Below are 23,393 nucleotides of genomic sequence, written 5' to 3'. Positions count from 1 at the left end.
AAAAATAACACTTGATCTCACTTGTTGAAATGTAATGCATTTTGGCAATTTTTTAAAGACTTAAGGCTCTTTATAACTTAGATCATAAAATTATGTTCACTTTACTTTATAAGTATTTCTTAAATGTGACTTAAAAAAGTACCTTAAATTGTATTGCATTCGAACCAAGAACAATAGGGTAAGCCATTTTCAATTTTAATAACACATGTGTGTCATTCATGCATTGGACCTCATTCAATGTTCTTTTTGTGCTCTATATAGATTATTGCACTGTGTAATGCACCTTATCTTTACCAACTGTCTATTATTTTAAGAATGGCAATCTTTCTTTGCCGGCCTGCCATAAGACCATGTGAGTCTGAAATGACGGACAAGTGGGTTTTTCTTCGGGTACTCCGGTTTCCCCCACAACACAAGACTACACTCTCGCGTTACATAGCGCCAGCGATATTATATAAATATCATAACCTGACAGTGAATTTTCGCTTGGTCACATGTCAAAAATATTTCAAATGTTTCCGACAGTCAAAATATATCTTTTTTGGGTAATGGGATTTTACCGTTGTAGACAAAAGTAAGGTATAATCAATGCAGTTACTTATTTCACAATAGTTTTGAAATAATAAAGTGTTAACTAATACCAAAGTGGGTTAAAGGCGTTTTTATGTAGAAGTGTTTTCGGTAATATGTTTTTGTGAAACAGACTATCTAATCAACAATAACTTGTGGCTTCCTGATGATATATGTTCACATGAGAAAGCTATTAAATAAAATATTGAAATGTGCCAAAGATTAATTTCTTGCTTACTAAAATTCAAATATATATTTCTTTCAAGCGGAAATACACTGTTGACAGATAAAGATACTTCTGTAAAAAAGGCAAATGGTTTTCGAGCCAAAAATGATAAAAACTGCTTTTGTAATATTATAATATTATAGTTGCGGAAACGACCTTTTTATTCCGCGAGATTGTTTGTCTCCAGTACAAACAAAGTGGATTTTCGGTTTTGGTAAAAAAATATTTGTTCATTTAAACATAAAAATAAATTCTAAATAATGCATTTTGCAAAGCAAATGAACGAATTGTTAATAGAAAATGACAGAAATAATTGAAAGAAATGCTGTCTTCCAGTGTTGTTATTCCAAGGTAACACATACGAACCACAGGGGACTTTCATTTACATCTTAATATGTTTTGTTAATTTGCCTGTGTTTCCCTTTATGTGTATAAAGTATATATAGGCTAAGAAAACAAAAACTAGTTTGCGTCTGTCCCCTGTGATACAAGTGTATAAAATATGTGATACCAAATTATCAGTCACTGAATTAGCTTTTTCTAAATGGTAACGGTTTAATCACCAATATTATTGTCTCTTTTCCCCTCTATTAGAAGTATAATAAAAAGAAATCAGTTACGCGAGAGTGTAGTTTTTTGTTGTGGGGGAAACCGGAGTACCCGGAGAAAACCCTCTTGGCCGACTTCGTGACCACTAATCACAAAACCGGACAAGTGGGGGTTCTACGAGTACTCTGGTTCACCCCCCCCCCCCCCACCACCACAAAATCATCTCGCGCAATATCTTACAAACGAGAGTGTCTAAGTATAAGTTATCGTAACGTTCTTCACAATCGCTGTAACATATATAATGTTAAAACTAGATGAGTTTCATTGTGTAAAGAAGGGTCAAAGCAACTATTTAGGGGCTTGACTCATGTGCATTACAAAGTTTTAAAATCTTAAACTGAAACCAAACTAATGTTCAAAATAGTCATGAACATATTGAAAAAAAAATCAAATTGAGTAATTGTTTTCATGTATTTGTACAAACAACAATCATCAACAGTCAGATAGTAAATAGTATTAAAATGCATAATGTTTTAAATCTATAAAGCATGACAGCCCCTTTCTGATGGTTATTCCGATAACAATTGATGAATCGGTCAGAAACATTTTTATTTTATATTTTGATAAGTAATGGAATTTTGCTGAGTTTTCTTAATTTCGGTCGGCTGAAAATAGGGCCATGACATTCACGATCTAAAAATCGGTGTTTTAAAAGTACGTGCATCGCCTTAAACTGTCCAAAGTGTCAGAGAAAAACAGACTCGGCAGTACGTGTGTCCGTCTTCCATTTCTCTGACACTATGGACTGTTTTCGGTAGTTCAGGATTATTAAAAGTATCACGCATTGAAATGAATATTTTGTTTCATGTTTGGTTATTTAGCAACAGTCATGAGATAGAATGGCACCTTCACACGTTGGTTCCGTGCCATCAAATGAGCCGTTATAGCACGTTCTTGTAAGGTCACCAGCAATGTGTTGGTAATCAGCGTTACAGGTATACGTAACAGTCTCGTTGGACGATACGGTAGTCTGGTTCGTGTTTACAGATGCATTGGCTACAGTGGTCACATTACACATTTTCACTGAAAAAAAATATTTTGTTTAATGAAAAGTAATACATTGTACCTCTTCCGTTTCATATTTACTTGCAAAAGTAATTGTTAAGTATTTAAAGCTGACATATTGATAATTTTGACACATTTTTGTTGTGGGGGAAACCTGAGTACCCGGAGAAAACCCTCTTGTCCAACTTCGTGACCACTAATCAAATATACGGACCTTCTCACTGTTTTCAGTTTGCAAAATTCTTAATTTGCATTCAATGGCTTCGCCTCTCTGTATTTATGATCAGGGTACATCTTCTTTTATGACCTTAATTTCCAATTAAATCGATAATTGACATCGGTATATGCACTAATTTACGTGGCTCAGTTGAAGACGCTGCACAACAATCATCAACAGTCAGATAGTAAATAGTATTAAAATGCATAATGTTTTAAATCTATAAAGCATGACAGCCCCTTTCTGATGGTTATTCCGATAACAATTGATGAAATCGGTCAGAAATATTTCTATTCTATATTTTGATAAATAATGACAGTTTACTGGGCCTTCTTAATTTCAATCAACTGAAAATGGGCCCATGACATTCACGATCTAAATCTAAAAGAAATCTGTGCTTCCATTTTAAAAATACGTGCATCGCCTTAAACTGTCCACACAAGATCACACTCTTGTGCAACATCGTGCCAACGAGAGTGACTTAGTATAAGCTAACATAGCTTTCTTCACAATCGTTGTAAAATATATCATGTTTAAAGTTAACTGTCCAAAATGTCAGAGAAAACCAGCCTCGGCAGTGCGTGCGTCCGTCTTCCATTTCTCTGACACTATGGACTGTTTTCGGTAGTTCAGGATTATTAAAAGTATCACGCATTGAAATGAATATTTTGTTTCATGTTTGGTTATTTAGCAACAGTCATGAGATAGAATGGCACCTTCACACGTTGGTTCCGTGCCATCAAATGAGCCGTTATAGCACGTTCTTGTAAGGTCACCAGCAATGTGTTGGTAATCAGCGTTACAGGTATACGTAATAGTCTTGTTGGACGATACGGTAGTCTGGTTCGTGTTTACAGATGTATTGGCTACAGTGGTCACATTACACATTTCCTCTGAAAAAAATATTTTGTACATTGTACCTCTTCCGTTTCATATATATACTTGCAAAAGTAATTGTTAAGTATTTAAAGCTGACATATTGACAATTTTGACAACTTTTATTATATTTTTTAGTCTTGTGGAATGAGGCAATTGTTGGGTAAATGTCTGGAAACCAATCATACAACAAGACTGATGACAAACGATCAGATCACTTTTTCATATTTAAGTTCAAAAAGTGATGCTGTATAGCTAAAAGCGTTACTAACACTAAGAATTGTTTGGCAGTTTTCCAAACAATTGTTATTTGTCCTATTATCTTATATCACTGTGTCCGAAGTAGATGACTCGGTCAATGTAAAAATTCATTTCTACTTGTTAACTTTTAACTGATAAAAACTCCATAGTTATCCTTACCTTCACATGTTGCCGGGTAAAACAAACAAAGAAGCAGTATTACCGGGATCTTCCCCATGGTTTACTGTGAATATAGAACAAAATACATGACGAGTATTTAAGTTTTTTTGGGACTGTGTTAAGACCAAAAGCTATACAAATGCATTAAATTGTTTATAAAATGTCCGCAGTGCCTCAGTCCTGGAACCCGTTTGCTATAATATATAAAGGCCACAATAATGTGCATTTGTTCTAAGGATTTTGCCCGAAAGAAGTAATAGCGAGCCAGCAAAAATCTTTTTTGAAATATAAAGCAAATCAGATGCGAGCGCAATACGAAAATTAAAAAAGTCAAAAGTTTGCCAAAATTATCATACAATTATATCAAGAAATACTTTATAATTGCAAAAAAACGTTCCCAGTTATACATTCCTCACAGTAACGTTGAATTATTCAAAGACCAAAAAGAACAGCTATTGAATTCATTCCGTACTAATTTAACTTACTATCACAAAAAAAAACATTTTTAAATTCGGAAGAGTAATTCATCATCTGAGTTTTTTTCCAAATATTGGGTCAGGTCTAATTGTTAACCTCTTGAAGCACATGGTAAAATTGTTGTGACTTTGACATGACAGAAGAAATGTTAATTACACAGAAAACATGTCTTGAATAAGACGCTATGGATTGAATTGTGGGACAATATAATTGAGGCAGTATCAAACAAATCTGCAAATGTGACACCGGTCATTATAGTAAGTGCAGGTGGTTGAATTAAGATGTTTTCGTTTCGCCTTGACAGCAATTTGATTTGTAGGTGCGGCAAATCCGACGAACACATGATTAATTTGCAGTGGCCTTAAGTATATAAAAGAATCGCATTTTTAGAGAATATAATTACGTCCTTTAGTTTAATTAAAATAAAATTACAATTTTGCAAATTCTCGAAGACAATGACACTGTTAAACCATGTATTAAAGATTTCAACAAACATAAGCAACGCGAGGGTAAATTGTTGAAATTATGAAGTATCTTTATAAACTTTTAAAAGTAAAGTATTGCATGTCAGCGTTCACCGTATTATTTCATACAATTTTACCCAAAGGCCTTTTCAAAACGATAGTTATTACGATATATAGTTATATAAAGATCTACTTGACTTCATAAAAAGTGTAAATGGAGGTTTTTACGACCTTTTACGGGGATATTAATTACCTAGGTAATACCATTCCCTTTATTGTCATGCCATCAACATTCAAGTTTTCTATGTGAACATTTCGGCAACCTGATATTTAACAAAGACGCCCTGTTTTAATGAAGAAAATATTTGCGCATAATAAATAAATATAACGCCTTATAGACGGTATATGGCAATGACAGTAGTTCAGTTTTTAATCAAAGGTTTAATGACGTTTCTTTTTGAGCGTTATTACTGTTGATTTCATTGGTTTCGTTTCCTCCTAAAAGAAGGTATCCAACTGTGTGTATATTCCGAAATATCGGTACACTCTTTGTAACAATATCTCATAGTTTAAACTTTTATATTCATAAACACTAGACCTCAGGCTTTCTGTACAACGAATCAAGCTTTTTTCTGTTTTAAAAACTCATTAAAGCTACATTCGCTCAGCAAATATTTAAAAATGCGATGGTTTGGGGCACTCAGCCAGATAAAGAATATGGAACAGGAAATCGTTTGGACTATGAGTCTCCGAAATTCCAAGATGGCGTCCGAAAACCCCACATGTATAATTATATAAAAACGTATTTCTTTTGCAAAATATTAAGAACCAACTATTTATAAGGTAAACAAACGTCACTGTTACGAGACGTAGACCGGTTTACACCTGATATGAGCAAGATATCCACGCGCAATCTATACAATACACCTTGGCAACTACCCTTCCATGTGCCTTTCGCTAAGTCTGTAAATTGTACATGTCAGCATTTATCTCTGTTAAGTTATTTTGTACGTATAGAACACAATGCCACTGGTTTATTATTGCGTGTGTAAAACCAAGTTTAAAACCCTTCTTTAAACATATCGTTGGTGATAAATTTCCTTCTTCGCAACGAAACACCTCATTCGTTAGTTCATATTTAAAACGAAAACTGTACACATTTCCTTCCGACTACCCCATAATTCTTACCGTGATTTCATATCATTTACTGCGTTTCACACGGCTTTTACCTTAACACGGATGAAATATGTATCCTTTTTCACCACATGGATGAAAGATTATAGGGCAAAGAGGTTTTGCAAAACAGTATAGTTTTTGATACATCTAAACACAATAGTTGTAACGGGTTGGAATTCAAATGAAAACAGTAAAGAATTCACATCAGATGTTGTGTATTCATTTATAAACATTTAATGCCAATAAGCCGGGGGTCGATATAGTTAAATGATTGTCATCGTCGTGTTCATGTAAACGAGTATTCGAATACTCTCACGGCTTTTACTGCGTGCTCTGCTTCTGTCATTTAATGCAAGAAAAAGCATTTAAAATCTCTGAGAAAGAAAACGTTACACTGATATGTTCTCCAAAAGTCTTCGCACTGCGTAACCGAATTAAGATCCTTTAAATAAGTTTGTTACTGTTGATCAACCCTTAATTCACTTCCTAATCGTCAGCGTCTTTATTTCGTATTGATTGTCCATTACCTAAAATATCTTTTTTAAGGACATCGTTGTAAGGAGTGGGCGTAGTCTACATCCATGTTACATCATCAAGAAGTTTGTTTAATACCTTGCCTCGTAGTGTGGGTAAGCCAAAGACAGACAGTGGCGGGAAGTATCTATGATAATAATGTTCTTGTTAAAACGCTCGCCGTCCAGAAACTTGCCGTACGAATGTCGCAACAGCTATCCTATAGTCGCACGGTCATCCCGGTATAGTTCATCACGAATAAACGAAGAGGTGGTGCGATTCAGTGTGCTGGTAAATTGTTACCGCAATGTGCGAGTGTTTTCCGAATAAAAGATACAGTTTTTACATACGACGTAACCTTACAATACATTATAAATTATAAATAAGGGAACAGTTTCATTTTTAGAGATTCATTTTCCAACGGGTATTGAAATACCAACAATCATATCAAATCCACATAACGTGTTTTCTACACTCACATATTTTTGGGAAAATGTTAATAGACTCGTATTAAATTCGCCTTGTATCGTACTGAATACTTTAAATACCATATACATTCCACAATATATAATATAAAAATGGTAAAAAATGTAGAACGAGACCCTTTTAAACTCGCACAAACATGTAGGCACTCGAATCTCGCCGTATCAAACACATTACAGCCTTAGTAATGTGGAATAAGAGAAAAATTAATGATTTTGTTGGTACACTCCAAAATGTTTCTTAAAGGTATTTTTGTGCTTGTTGCGTACTGCACGATTGTTGGGGAGTAAGTAGTAAACTAATGTGTTAATAGAAAGATACAGAGGTGACCTTAAAGGCCAAGTTTAAGGAATGTTTGGCATGATAATCCCCTGCTATGCATCTCCTGCTAATTGCACTGGTGTCACAGTATGGGCCAATTTCCTGTTATTTGTTTGTTGGCCATTTAGGGTCCATTTCTATAATAAAACTTCCAATTCTGCATAGCAGGATACTCAGTTCGGAGATCTGATAAGAGGGATCAAGGCAAGCAGAAAGAGATCAATATACAGAGGTTTTGTACTTTACACAGTTTGTTTGTTGTGTTTGGGGGTTTGTTTTGTTGTTTGTTTGTTTTGTTGTTTTTTTGTTGTTGATGTTGTTTTAGTTTGTTTTTGTTTTTTTTTGTTTTGGGGGGGGGGTACTTATAGAAGGCCTTTTAGCTGATACTCTGATTTCGTTCAATTACTTAAAGGCCTAATTTATGGAATGTTTGCCATATTAATTCCCTGCTGTGGATCCCTTATTATTGCACTGGTGTCACAGTAATTGTCAATTTCCTGTGTTTGTGCTTATTGCCTCAAGCCCATTTAGAGTTGACAATGTCAGGGTAGATAATCTTATTGTCTCACTCATTCATAACCAATTATTGTAAAAAAAAAACAATAGGCATTGCCAATGTATTGATCAATGTGACAGATTGGAAATAAATAATAAACGACTGGCAAAAATGTTTTTAGTAGTTTGATAGATTTCCATCCGTTTTAACTTCGTAATCAGTTTTGTTTTATGGAGTCTAGCAAGTATGTTCTCTAGTTCCGTTTGGGTACCATTTTATTAGATGTGATGCTCATATCAACGTTCATAACGTATAGTAACGAAACATTTATTTCAGGTTTGACGTATTGTTCCTAGAATCGAAAAGAAATCAAAAAATAGTTTTAACAGTGCCAGTGTTAAATAATAGCCTTAGACTGTCGGTGGATATTTATAATAATACAACCTTATCAGTTAAGAAAAAACAAATACTGGACAGTTGTAGAACGTTTTCTATTGTAACTACATTTTAAATGAAATTATACTAGTAATAATCAAATAATAATTCACTATAAAGCTTACATTGACACCATGTGATATACTAGCATGTCTATTTTCTTTCCTTTTCCTAACTTTAAAATCATGGTTATTTGTGCAGTGTTTAAAACGATACAGTATAATACTTTTATGTAGGTATGAATGTTACTTTGCATGTTTTGTACCTACTAGAGTTTTGAACAAACGAAAACGCCCATTAAAAAGCAAATTCCATAACGTATTTTAATTAGTTTCTTAATGGTGCATGTTAGTGATATATGATGCACCACAATTTCATTCCATTTATGTTGTATAATATAAATCATATTAATGGTCGTGTTTATATAACCTAACTCTTATACTTATTCTAAAGCATTGTAATAATTAATGTGATATTACTTGGAAAAATGAGCAAAATAGACCAAGGATGATAAGTCTCTTAATAAACCTCCAGTCCGGATCTTAGATCTGATAGTCTGCAGGGGGCAATAACAATAAAGATTAACTTCAACACAGTTGTGTACTTTACATGGTTGTTGATTGTTCTTGTTTATGATCTATATTTTTATTATTACTTTTTGGAGTGGGGCGGGCACTTATAGAAGGCTAATTGTCTTATCAGATCTCCTATTTGAGTATCCTGCTGTGCAGTTTGGGATGGTTTATTATAGAAATGGACCGTAAATGGCTCTGAGCCAATAAACGAATACACAGAAAATTGACCCCTCCTGTGACACCAGTGTAATTATAAAGAGATGCACAGCTGGCCCCAATTTCTCGAAACTTCTTAAGCTAAACACGCTTAAGTAGCTTATTTCAATTAGCCAAAATACATACTTAAATTGGATTTTGATAATTGAAAAATGGTTTATTGTGATTATCATAAAGATAATTCCTATTTTAAGTATAAAAACTCTTAAAGAAGTAAATATAACGCAAATTATTGAAAAACAAAAATAGTGAGCTTAGCTTAATCCTGTTATAAGGGACTTAAGAAGTTTTGAGAAATTGGGGCCAGGGGATTATCATGCCAAACACTCCTTAAACTAGACCTTTTAACCAGTTTGTGAACTCTCAACTTAAAACTTGGCCCAATATTCATCCTAACATCACAGTAGGCTTCTGACTACCGTATAAAACACGGGGGGTTAAACCAGTTTGTGAACTCCCAACTCCAAATTTGTTCTATTATTCATTCTCAGTCCACAGAAGGCTTTTGGCTACCGTAAAACACACTGGGGGTTTAAACCAGTTTTTGAGCTCTTAAGCCTTCACCTGTCCCAATAATCATCCTAATACTACAGTAGACTTTTGGCTGTCGTATAGCACACTGAGAATGGAGGGGGTGGGGTTGGGGTGAGGTTTAAACCGATTTGTGAGCTCCTCAGACAACAGAAGGTATTTGGGTGCCGGGCTTTACATTCTAGATTATAGTTCAATATGTTCAGGTCTGCCATTGACTGTGTCATTCTTACATGTAACGTGTTTAATTGTTCAGTCAATATTGTCCCTCATTTGTAGTCGGGTTAACTTTAGGAGGCAAACTGTAAATATTAAGCGTATGGAGTTTGCCTCTTTTTAGTATTAATATTCTATGCTTAAGTAGCACAAAAAGTGCTTTAGTATGTACTCGCTTGAAAACAAAACTGCTTATACGTAATAAAAAAGTGTTAAATTTGTTTTTCTCTAACAAACCATTAAAATTGAAATGCAGACCCTAAAGTTGTATTGGCGTTTGAATTGTTCTTCTGATTGTTCGATTTCAGTTCTTGATTTTGTTCTTTTGTTTGATACGCAAAAAGCATACAGAAAGGTGTGGCATTTTAGTCAAACATGCAATTACCATACCGTCAGATTCTTTTTTCAAGTAAACTTTCAGCACATCAATTCAGATCACGAATAGGCGACTCCTTTACAAAGTGTTTAAGTATGTTTCAAAAGCATAATTTATCTCTTTACGATGCAGTTTACGCTAATCTTGCATTAAATAAGAAATGGCAATAAAAAGCCAAGGCATGGGTGTGATAAATATCATTTACAAGTACCCTATCTGCATTGATATCTCAAGGTACAATACTAGCTGTATGAATAGGAAAATGTTATATAATCGAACCTTTCATGGGCATTAAACTTCACTTGGTAGCCGCAAGCTCGTTCTGTGCTTTACTTACATTCGACTTGTTGACGGCCATTAAAGTCTCATTTATCAAATTGACCATAGCAAACCAAGGGTCATTATGCCAACGCCTGTTTCATTCACACCCGCGTAACTTCATCATGTATGTACATTCGTACACTGATACCATCAAGTAATTTCGACTTTTTTCTTTAAATATAAACTGGCATTTCAATACTTGTACGCATATTCATGATTTTAGGATATTAAAGCTACCTTTCGACCATGTGAAAATAACTTCCTCAGATTTCTTTTGACAAAAGAAAACTTAATTATCATTCAAGCAAGGGGAATTTGAATAAACTCAGGGTAACAATAATTATTGCTACTTTTCGTGGACTCAGGTTTGCTACCACATTCAAATGCACAGACCATAACTTTTATGGATGCTTGAAATATAATTTCAGTCTGTTACACTCTTGACCCAAACGTAGAATTTTAACATTCTAAAATTCCTGGTGCATGTTAAACGTGATCGTTAGTCTATTTAAGTGTGTATTGTGCGTGAAATAATGAACGCACACAATTAACCCTTTAGACGCCTATCGGCATGATCGTTTGTTTTGTCTTCACTACAAATGAGTTGAACATTACTTGACTCATAACAATAAGGCGCAGACACATTATAGGTGTTGTAACCTGGTCTATATTGCATTGAGTATATTGTTCAATATTATCTGTTTTCTTAATGATATATTCAAATATCGAGTTTTCAAATCAATGAACTCAACAAATACACCTTCAGAATAGAATAATACATAATTCTTAAAGTCATTTTGCAATGCGTTTAGTTTACAATTAAAACGTCCTTGTATCTGCTGAATACAGTTGTGAATGAAAGAAACACTCATTCAAGTTTGGTCCATTTAAGTAAACTATTTTTGAGGACAACGCCTTCTATAGTAAATTGTCAAAGCTGGGTGCTGTCATAGTGAATTGAACGACCCAGAAAGAATTCTGTATTTTAATTCAGTTTTAGTGCCTGTATAGGGCGCTTAATGGTGTTACGGTTCTTCAAACTGAATGCACATTTTATTATAGTAAGTGAATAAATCGTTCCTTAAAACAGATATGTCTGATGTATGCCTAGTAACTTTGACAATAGTTCATTGGTTTTAGATATTTGGCAGTGTTCATGTTTCTGATCACGCTGCTAACATTCAGGATCTAAAACAAATAAATGTTGACTAGCATTTGCGATCTTCTAAATTATTTTCACTAAATACTCAAAAGGCACATTGAAAAAACACTTAGTTTTGTATTGCAACCATCATCTTTCGAGTGTGACTTTCGCAAATTGAAAATTAAAAAGAGGAAACGTAATAATTAATGCTTTTGCAGCATATAGACAGCGCGCGAAATCCACACATCTCTTGTTCATACCTTAATATTTACACCTCAACTTCCATTCCTTAAATGAACTGCCATTCGGCAATTGCGGCTATCGTGCTTTTCGTGTAAAAATAAATAATGAATTGCGCGATTAATGTCATTATCGGGGATATGAACGCAAATGGGCTGGTCAAAGTACGCGTTGAGTCCATCGGACTCCACACACTTCAACCAGCCCAACTGCGTGTATACCCCGATAACGACATCAATCCCACAATTCATTCCTCAAACAGTCATGTTAAAGGTGCACAGTATAGGTGGATGCACAATATTGATGAATTTTAATGCATTTTTATGTTAAACACGTTTGACTGTTTTGATTAAAACGAAAAAAAAAAACATGGAAATTTGCGACCACGTGGCTATTAATAAAACAACAACATTGGTATAAAATGACTTATGTTTTTTAACTGTACGTAAATGTATGATCTTTTGCGCCCTCAAAAACACAGTTAAATATGCACAACCAAGCAATTCATATCAAACTACGTCCTGTATGGTTCATGAATAATTTGCTTCATTTTTTGCATTCATTTAGAATGCAACAGGCAAGAGAGTGTATGTGTATTTAACGACACCACTGGCCTACCCATGCGCGTCGGGCCACAGTGAGAGTATCGTTGGGCATAATGCACAGACAGAATGGGAATCTTGTTAACGTTACACTGGTAATTGAACGTGAGCTGATGTAGAGCACTGTTAAGTTGTCAACGTGACGAGACCACCGTTTAACGTCCCTCCAGTAAGATGGTTCGCAATTTTAGCAGTAAGTCGGGAATCGAGCCTTCGACCCGAGGATGACAGTCCAGAGCCGAACTTTTAGAGCACGGATCCCCCACAATGATCCTTAACAAATTTTATAGCAACTTCATAATCACTTCAACCAGCCATTGCTTGCACTTCACTGTCTTCAAACGTTTTGAATGGATCAGCAAGTTAGATAGAATTTCCAATAATCTATTCTATGTTAATGATTCTTACGATTTATTAAATTCTGTGAAAGGAAAAATAAAGGTTATTATGTTTGTATGAAATAGATGATTTCATGTCATTAAATTCATTCACCTACCTCTTTACAGTAAATCCTGAAAACACAGGCCTTTATAGCACACAATCTAAGCAGATGGCTATTACATCATAACCCGGTTAATCCAAAGTAATATATCGCACGTTATATTATGTCCGCTACTCTACAGAACACGAAACTAAAATAAAAATCGAACTCGTTCTTAAGAATAACAATCGCCTTAAACAGCAAATTTAAACCGAAATGTCAAAAGTTTCCTTCTTCTACTTCAAGATGTATGAATATTTAAAGAGATATGCATTTGTATATAAAATGCATCCAGTTAAAACCGCCCCTTATTCACCAATGCCCTGAAAAAGTTATTTAAAACCGAGCGCTTAAGTTGGGCGGAACCTCAACTATGAAAAGCAATTGTAAACCTGTTTCTTCAGAGGTTCATTTTTATAACCCTCGGCGTGAATACGGATCCAATTCCAAATTGTTTTGGTTGTAAAGAATACCTTAGTCAATGAAAGAACTGATGACAATAACCTTCTAATGAAAAACCAACCCTCTACGTGACAAGTCACCCATAGAAAAGTCATTTCGGAGCTGTTTAAGGCATTTGGAAAACAATGCTGACCACTGGACCTTGGGGAAAGGAAGCCAATGGACCAGGGAGAAAAAGAAATAAAACCATTATTTTGTTCAAGCCAGCCGACTAGGGAGAGAGTTTAAACCAAAGATTTAAAAGCTATGCGGGGCCAATCCTTAAAAGTGTTGCTTTGTATTGACCATGATAGCTCACCAACACGACCCTGCCTCTTTTTGACTCATTTGATTCACGACCCATATCAAACTGAATATTAAACCATCTGAATCCGGCCACCGCAAACAAACATGCTTACGAACGGCCTCATTTAAATGATGGCCATAAGAGTTAGTGTTTGAACGAAAGCTTATATTACAAGTCACGATTTTTCTTTTTTCGTTGTAAACTAAGTCGTTCAGTTAGTGCTATACCTCCGTATAAATATAAACACATTTCTAAATACCAACCGCTTTTATAGACACCTTTAAATAGAACACAATCCGATTGGCTGGCCATTCAGTAGTCTTACAGCTGGAATAGGTAAACGACATAAAGAATTTTCTTGTGCGTAAGCCTTTCAGATATAATAAAAGTAATGTTAAACTTGCCAACATTAAAGCTGCACTCTCACAGGCTTACCATTTTTACAACTTTTTTTATTTTTTGTCTTGGAAAGAGCAGATTTTTGCGTGAATATCTGCAAACCAATGATAAAAGATTGCTGACAAAAATCAGATCGTAGACTTTCATATTTCCATTCGAAAATTAATGTTTTATGGCTTTAACTGTTACTAACGCTTTAAGAAAAATGCTAAAACATCATTTTTTGAATTTAAATATAAAAATATGCGATCTGTTTTTTTGTCAGCAGTCTTATATATATACACATATATATAATATATAATTTAACTCGCTTTCATGGATCCCACAAATTGGCTCGTTCCAAGACAAAAAATAAAAAAAGTTGTCAAAACGTTCAATCTGTGAGAGTCCAGCTTTAATGTGTTACTTGCTAACACCGACTTAAAAATAAAACAGAGATACCTGCACATGGACGACGAACCATTACATAGCCATAGAATCGTCTTTGTTCTAAAACATCTGCGCTTGCAATATTGATATATGAATTGAAAACATTATCTGCGACATCGTTTGTTCCTAGATTAGAAAAATGAATGTCGTGCTGACTTTCGTGCTAGCATGAGAAATACAGGGCTGGCAGGGCAAACGACAATTCACATTTGTTTGATTCCAGAAATGGTTAGTTTGAATGTCGAGCATACGATATTCGACATATACAAAGTGAATGTCGTGCAGGTCCGACAATTTACATTCTAATGAAGATTGCAGTGTTGGCAAGCTCGATATTCGTGTGTTAAATGTCGAATGTCGTTTCTGAATTAAAATGTCGTTCCAGTTTGACATTCAAACGACCTATTTCTGAAGAAAATAAATGTAGAACCTCGTTTAACGAGCTAACTTTATATTCACTTTTTGAATGTCTAATGTCGAGCCTGAAAAAATAAAAGTCGTGTGTCGTTTGTCGAGTCTGTTCGACATTGAAACTGAAAAGAAACGAATGTCGTGTGCCGTTTGTGGTTTGTAGAGCCGGCTTTATATCCAAACTTCAGAAAACATTCCATTTTAATGCTGAATGTCGTTTGCAGTGAGAGCATGCCATTCATATTTTGAATTGCTTTTTTCGAGCCATCTCTGCATTTAATGTATAGTGTTTTGTTGAGCTTACTTCGTACAACTAATGGACCTTCTACATCAACGAGTGAAGATCCAATTTATTTTAAAGGTATGTTTCTGTATGTTAAATAACTAAAAAATGGGAAAATGAGCTATATAGAATTGAAAAAATAGGACCAATTCTGAACGGAACTATTTCATGCTGCATACATGTTGTTTTCCTTCTTTATTGTCTTGTATGACTTTTAAGTTTAGTTGTGTGGCTATTGTTCATAAGTTGTACGACTTTTGTTTGTTTAACTGTCTGGCTCTTGCTCGTAGGTTGAATGGATATTGTTTGTAAGTTGCGTGGCTCTTGCTCGTTATCTTGTACGGCTCTATTTTGTTTAATTGTATGATAATTGTGAGTTTAGTTGTACGGCCCCCGTTGAGTTAGTTGCATGGCTTTTGTTTGTTTACTTGTATGACTCGTGTTCGTATAGCTGATATTGTTTTCGTTGTATGCCTTTTCTGTGTGTAGTTGAATGAACTTTGTTCGTTTAGTTAAATGACTCATTTTCTATAGATGTATAGATCCTGTGTTTTACATTTTATTACTCTTGTTTGTTCAGTTGAATGACTATTGTTCGTTTATTTGTATGACTATTGTTCGTTTATTTGTATGACTATTGTTCGTTTATTTGTATGACTATTGTTCGTTTATTTGTATGACTATTGTCCGTTAGGTTGTATGACTCTTGTTCGTTTATTTGTATGACTATTGTTCGTTTATTTGTATGACTATTGTTTGTTTATTTGTATGACTCTTGTTCGTTTAGTTGTATGGCTCTTGTTCGTTTATTTGTATGACTATTGTTCGTTTAGTTGTTTGGCTCTTGTTCGTTTATTTGTATGACTATTGTCCGTTTGGTTGTATGACTCTTGTTCGTTTATTTGTATGACTATTGTTATACTAATAAACACTTCCCTTTGGTTTTCTACTCACCATGCTCCACACTGTTAAGTATCAAATACTTCTTCATCCCCGCGAACCACACTAATAAGTATCAAATATCCTCAAACCCCGCGAACCACACTAATAAGTATCAAATATCCTCAAACAACGCGAACCACACTGATAAGTACCAAATATCCTCAAACAACGCGAACCACACTGATAAGTACGAAATACTTCTCAAACAACGCGAACCACACTGCTAAGAATCAGATATCCTCAAACAACACGAACCACACTGATAAGTACCAAATATCCTCAAACAACGCGAACCACACTAATAAGTACCAAATATCCTCAAACAACGCGAACCACACTGATAAGTACCAAATATCCTCAAACAACGCGAACCACACTGTTAAGTACCAAATATCCTCAAACAACGCGTACCACACTGATAAGTACCAAATATCCTCAAACAACGCGTACCACACTCATAAGTACGAAATACTTCTCAAACAACGCAAACCACACTGTTAAGTACGATATACTTCTCAAACAACGCGAACCACACTGATCAGTACCAAATATCCTCAAACAACGCGTACCACACTAATAAGTATCAAATATCCTCAAACAACGCGAACCACACTCATAAGTACGAAATACTTCTCAAAAAACGCGAACCACACTGTAAAGTACGATATACTTCTCAAACAACGCGAACCACACTGATAAGTACCAAATATCCTCAAACAACGCGTACCACACTAATAAGTATCAAATATCCTCAAACAACGCGAACCACACTGATAAATACCAAATATCCTCAAACAACGCGAACCACACTGATAAGTACGAAATACTTCTCAAACAACGCGAACCACACTGCTAAGTATCAGATATCCTCAAACAACACGAACCACACTGATAAGTACCAAATATCCTCAAACAACGCGAACCACACTGATAAGTACCAAATATCCTCAAACAACGCGTACCACACTGATAAGTACCAAATATCCTCAAACAACGCGTACCACACTGTTAAGTACCAAATATCCACAAACAACGCGTAACACACTGATAAGTACCAAATATCCTCAAACAACGCGTACCACACTCATAAGTACGAAATACTTCTCAAACAACGCGAACCACACTGCTAAGTACGAAATACTTCTCAAACAACGCGAACCACACTGATAAGTACCAAATATCCTCAAACAACGCGAACCACACTGATAAGTACCAAATATCCTCAAACAGGGCGTACCACACTGTTAAGTACGAAATACTCCTCAAACGACGCGTACCACACTGTTAAGTACGAAATACTTCTCAAACAACGCGTACCACACTGTTAAGTACGAAATACTTCTCAAACAACGCGAACCACACTGCTAAGTACGAAGTACTTCTCAAACAACGCGAACCACACTGCTAAGTACGAAATACTTCTCAAACAACGCGAACCACACTGATAAGTATCAAATATCCTCAAACAACGCGAACCACACTGATAAGTACCAAATATCCTCAAACAACGCGAACCACACTGATAAGTACCAAATATCCTCAAACAACGCGTATCACACTGATAAGTACCAAATATCCTCAAACAACGCGTACCACACTGATAATACCAAATATCCTCAAACAACGCGTACCACACTGATAAGTACCAAATATCCTCAAACAACGCGTACCACACTGATAAGTACCAAATATCCTCAAACAACGCGTACCACACTGATAAGTACCAAATATCCTCAAACAACGCGAACCACACTGATAAGTACGAAATACTTCTCAAACAACGCGAACCACACTGCTAAGTATCAGATATCCTCAAACAACACGAACCACACTGATAAGTACCAAATATCCTCAAACAACGCGAACCACACTGATAAGTACCAAATATCCTCAAACAACGCGTACCACACTGATAAGTACCAAATATCCTCAAACAACGCGTACAACACTGATAAGTACCAAATATCCTCAAACAACGCGTAACACACTGATAAGTACCAAATATCCTTAAACAACGCGTACCACACTCATAAGTACGAAATACTTCTCAAACAACGCGAACCACACTGTTAAGTACGATATACTTCTCAAACAACGCGAACCACACTGATAAGTACCAAATATCCTCAAACAACGCGTACCACACTGATAAGTATCAAATATCCTCAAACAACGCGAACCACACTGATAAGTACCAAATATCCTCAAACAACGCGAACCACACTGATAAGTACGAAATACTTCTAAAACAACGCGAACCACACTGATAAGTATCAGATATCCTCAAACAACACGAACCACACTGATAAGTACCAAATATCCTCAAACAACGCGAACCACACTGATAAGTACCAAATATCCTCAAACAACGCATACCACACTGATTAGTACCAAATATTCTCAAACAACGCGTACCACACTGTTAAGTACCAAATATCCTCAAACAACGCGTAACGCACTGATAAGTACCAAATATCCTCAAACAACGCGTACCACACTCATAAGTACGAAATACTTCTCAAACAACGCGAACCACACTGTTAAGTACGAAATACTTCTCAAACAACGCGAACCACACTGATAAGTACCAAATATCCTCAAACAACGCGTACCACACTGATAAGTACCAAATATCCTCAAACAAGGCGTACCACACTGTTAAGTACGAAATACTTCTCAAACGACGCGTGATACACTGTTAAGTACGAAATACTTCTCAAACAACGCGAACCACACTGTTAAGTACGAAATACTTCTCAAACAACGCGAACCACACTGATAAGTACCAAATATCCTCAAACAACGCGTACCACACTGATAATACCAAATATCCTCAAACAACGCGTACCACACTGATAAGTACCAAATATCCTCAAACAACGCGAACCACACTGATAAGTACCAAATATCCTCAAACAACGCGTACCACACTGATAAGTACCAAATATCCTCAAACAACGCGTACCACACTGATAAGTACCAAATATCCTCAAACAACGCGTACCACACTGATAAGTACCAAATATCCTCAAACAACGCGAACCACACTGATAAGTACCAAATATCCTCAAACAACGCGTACCACACTGATAAGTACCAAATATCCTCAAACAACGCGAACCACACTGATAAGTACCAAATATCCTCAAACAACGCGAACCACACTGATAAGTACCAAATATCCTCAAACAACGCGTATCACACTGATAAGTACCAAATATCCTCATACAACGCGTACCACACTGATAAGTACCAAATATCCTCAAACAACGCGTACCACACTGATAAGTACCAAATATCCTCAAACAACGCGTACCACACTGATAAGTACGAAATACTTCTCAAACAACGCGAACCACACTGTTAAGTACGAAATACTTCTCAAACAACGCGAACCACACTGATAAGTACCAAATATCCTCAAACAACGCGTATCACACTGATAAGTACCAAATATCCTCAAACAACGCGTACCACACTGATAAGTACCAAATATCCTCAAACAACGCGTAACACACTGATAAGTACCAAATATCCTCAAACAACGCGTACCACACTGATAAGTACGAAATACTTCTCAAACAACGCGTACCACACTGTTAAGTACGAAATACTTCTCAAACAACGCGAACCGCACTGTTAAGTACGAAATATCCTCAAACAACGCGTACCACACTGATAAGTACCAAATATCCTCAAACAACGCGTACCACACTGTTATGTACGAAATACTTCTCAAACAACGCGTACCACACTGTTAAGTACGAAATACTTCTCAAACAATGCGAACCACACTGTTAAGTACGAAATACTTCTCAAACAACGCGTACCACACTGTTAAGTACGAAATACTTCTCAAACAACGCGTACCACACTGATAAGTACGAAAAACTTCTCAAACAACGCGTACCACACTGATAAGTATCAAATATCCTCAAACAACGCGAACCACACTGATAAGTATCAAATATCCTCAAACAACGCGAACCACACTGATAAGTATCAAATATCCTCATCCAACGCGAACCACACTGATAAGTATCAAATATCCTCAAACAACGCGAACCACACTGATAAGTATCAAATATCCTCAAACAACGCGAACCACACTGATAAGTATCAAATATCCTCACACAACGCGAACCACACTGATAAGTACCAAATATCCTCAAACAACGCGTACCACACTGATAAGTACCAAATATCCTCAAACAACGCGTACCACACTGATAAGTACGAAATACTTCTCAAACAACGCGAACCACACTGTTAAGTACGAAATACTTCTCAAACAACGCGAACCACACTGTTAAGTACGAAATACTTCTCAAACAACGCGAACCACACTGATAAGTACGAAATATCCTCAAACAACGCGTACCACACTGATAAGTACGAAATACTTCTCAAACAACGCGTACCACACTGATCAGTACGAAATACTTCTCAAACAACGCGTACCACACTGTTAAGTACGAAATACTTCTCAAACAACGCGTACCACACTGTTAAGTACGAAATACTTCTCAAACAAGGCGTACCACACTGCTAAGTACGAAATACTTCTCAAACAAGGCGTACCACACTGCTAAGTACGAAATACTTCTCAAACAAGGCGTACCACAACTGTTAAGTACGAAATACTTCTCAAACAACGCGAACCACACTGATAAGTACGAAATACTTCTCAAACAACGCGAACCACACTGTTAAGTACGAAATACTTCTCAAACAAGGCGTACCATACTGCTAAGAACTTAATACCTCTTGAACCCCACGTACCAAACTGTTGCTTGTACAGCTTGAACCCCGTTTCAAATCTGTTGCGTATCAAATACCGCTTGAACCCCGCTTTCAAAACTGTTGATTACCAAATACCACTTGAGCCCCGCGTACCAAACTGATGCGTACCAAATATCTCTGTAACCCTGTGTACCAAACTGGTGCGTACCATATACCTCTTGAACCCCGCATACCAAACTGATGCTTAACAAATACCTCTTGAACCCCGGGTACCAAACTGGTGCTTAACAAATAGCTCTTGAACCCCGCGTACCAAACTGATACGTATCAAATACCTCTTGAACCCCGCATACCAAACTGATGCGTACCATATACCTCTTGAACCCCGGGTACCAAACTGGTGCTTAACAAATACCTCTTGAACCCCGCGTACCAAACTGATACGTATCAAATACCTCTTGAACCCCGCGTACCAGACTGATGCTTAACAAATACCTCTTGAACCCCGGGTACCTAACTAGTGCTTAACAAATACCTCTTGAATCCCGCTTACCAAACTGATGCGTACCAAATACCTCTTGAACCCCGCATACCACACTTATGCGTACCAAATATCTCTGTAAATCTGCGTACCAAACTGGTGCGTACCAAATACCTATGTAACCCTGCGTACCAAACTGGTGCGTACCAAATTCCTATTGAACCCGCGTACCAAAAACCTCTTGAACCACGCGCATCAAAGAGTCTCGTTTAAAGCTCACTGAAGGCCTTTGTTCGGGATAAACCATGATATGTACATTCCAATATGATTGATAAATAGGTGCACACAATTGTATTGGTGAATGTGTATTACTTTCGTCATTCTTTCTTTCGAGCGTTGAATAGCATTTGGGTAAACAATGTTAAAACTGTTTCAATATGTGTTCTAAATATATTTATATGAATAATGTAAATAGTTTATAAAGATATTTCTAAAATTAAAAAGAAGATAAATACGCCGGAGCGTTTTACAAAGCGGCTATAAAAATTCAACCAGAGTTTCGACTTTTAGTAGAGTGTCGACACGCTAGTGATTTTTCTCTGCCATCTATTGTAACGATGCATGTCTTTATATCCCAGACGTTCCATTATATGGCCTTTAAAGATGTCAGGTTACACCAACTTAAAGAGGTGGGTTTTATCTGAAAAGGTGTAGCCTTATTCGACATGTACCTTAAAATACCGTACAAACCCATTATTGCACATAGTTTGAATTCATTAGCTTTGTCATATCGTTCCATAGTATAGTCGTCTATAGTGTATTCGTCTATTCGTTTTTCAACCTGATCAAGTTTATGGTTTAGGAATGTGTGTACATGTTACACCGTGGTCACACATACATGAGAACTTTCTATCAAATATGTCTGTTATAGGGTATGAATAAATACGCATACGTGTATGTATATGAAAGAGCTTGCAACAGCCATATGTATATTAGCGCCTAACAGCCTTCATGCGCGCTAAAATTCTGAGTACAAAACATTGGGGGGGTTCACAAAAATAGTTTACTTAAAAGAATTATCCCCGTCTGTGAGTACAAACTTATTTTCTTTGTGTCTTAGAGTCTTAAGTCACTTAATTTGATAGAAGACTGTATATAGATAGGGTCCCTCCTTGGATAGGTACACGTTTTGGTTAGGGACACTTCTTCGACATGTACACGTTTTGTAAAGAGACAATTATTGGACATGTACACGTTTTGGATAGAGACACTTCTTCGACATGTACACGTTTTGGATAGAGACACTCCTTGAACACATACACTTTTTGGAAAGGACCATTTCTAGGACTGGTACACTTTTTTGATGGGGACACCTCTTCGACAGGTACACGTTTTGGATAGAGACACTTCTTTAACAGGTACACGTTTTGGATAGAGACACTTCTTTAAACAGGTACACGTTTTGGATAGGGACACTTCTTTAACAGGTACACGTTTTGGATAGAGACACTTCTTTAACAGGTACACGTTTTGGATAGGGACACTTCTTTAACAGGTACACGTTTTGGATAGGGACACTTCTTTAACAGGTACACGTTTTGGATAGGGACACTTCTTTAACAGGTACACGTTTTGGATAGAGACACTTCTTTAACAGGTACACGTTTTGGATAGGGACACTTCTTTAACAGGTACACGTTTTGGATAGAGACACTTCTTTAACAGGTACACGTTTTGGATAGGGACACTTCTTTAACAGGTACACGTTTTGGATAGAGACACTTCTTTAACAGGTACACGTTTTGGATAGAGACACTTCTTTAACAGGTACACGTTTTGGATAGAGACACTTCTTTAACAGGTACACGTTTTGCATAGAGACACTTCTTTAACAGGTACACGTTTTGGATAGAGACACTTCTTTAACAGGTACACGTTTTGGATAGAGACACTTCTTTAACAGGTAC

The 23,393-nt window shown here is 36.2% G+C and overlaps 1 protein-coding gene across 1 annotated transcript in view; it reads right to left on the bottom strand.

Annotated features, from left to right (window-relative positions):
• Positions 1-13,375, bottom strand: part of LOC128235741 (mucin-4-like) — a 76,300-nt gene extending 62,925 nt beyond the window's left edge. Inside the window, exons 1-4 of the mRNA XM_052950542.1 lie at positions 13,006-13,375; positions 3,924-3,987; positions 3,344-3,520; positions 2,252-2,428 (exon numbers count right to left, since the gene is read on the bottom strand). Of these exons, the coding sequence (XP_052806502.1) occupies positions 2,252-2,428; positions 3,344-3,520; positions 3,924-3,981 (412 nt within the window). The 5' untranslated portion in view covers positions 3,982-3,987; positions 13,006-13,375. The remainder of the gene's footprint in view (positions 1-2,251; positions 2,429-3,343; positions 3,521-3,923; positions 3,988-13,005) is intronic.
• Positions 13,376-23,393: the final 10,018 nt, after the last annotated feature.

Source organism: Mya arenaria, chromosome 5 (genome assembly GCF_026914265.1).
Source record: "Mya arenaria isolate MELC-2E11 chromosome 5, ASM2691426v1".
NCBI lineage: Eukaryota > Metazoa > Mollusca > Bivalvia > Myida > Myidae > Mya > Mya arenaria.
Note: the sequence above shows the minus strand (reverse complement) of the source record. Positions and strands in the feature narration are given on the sequence as shown.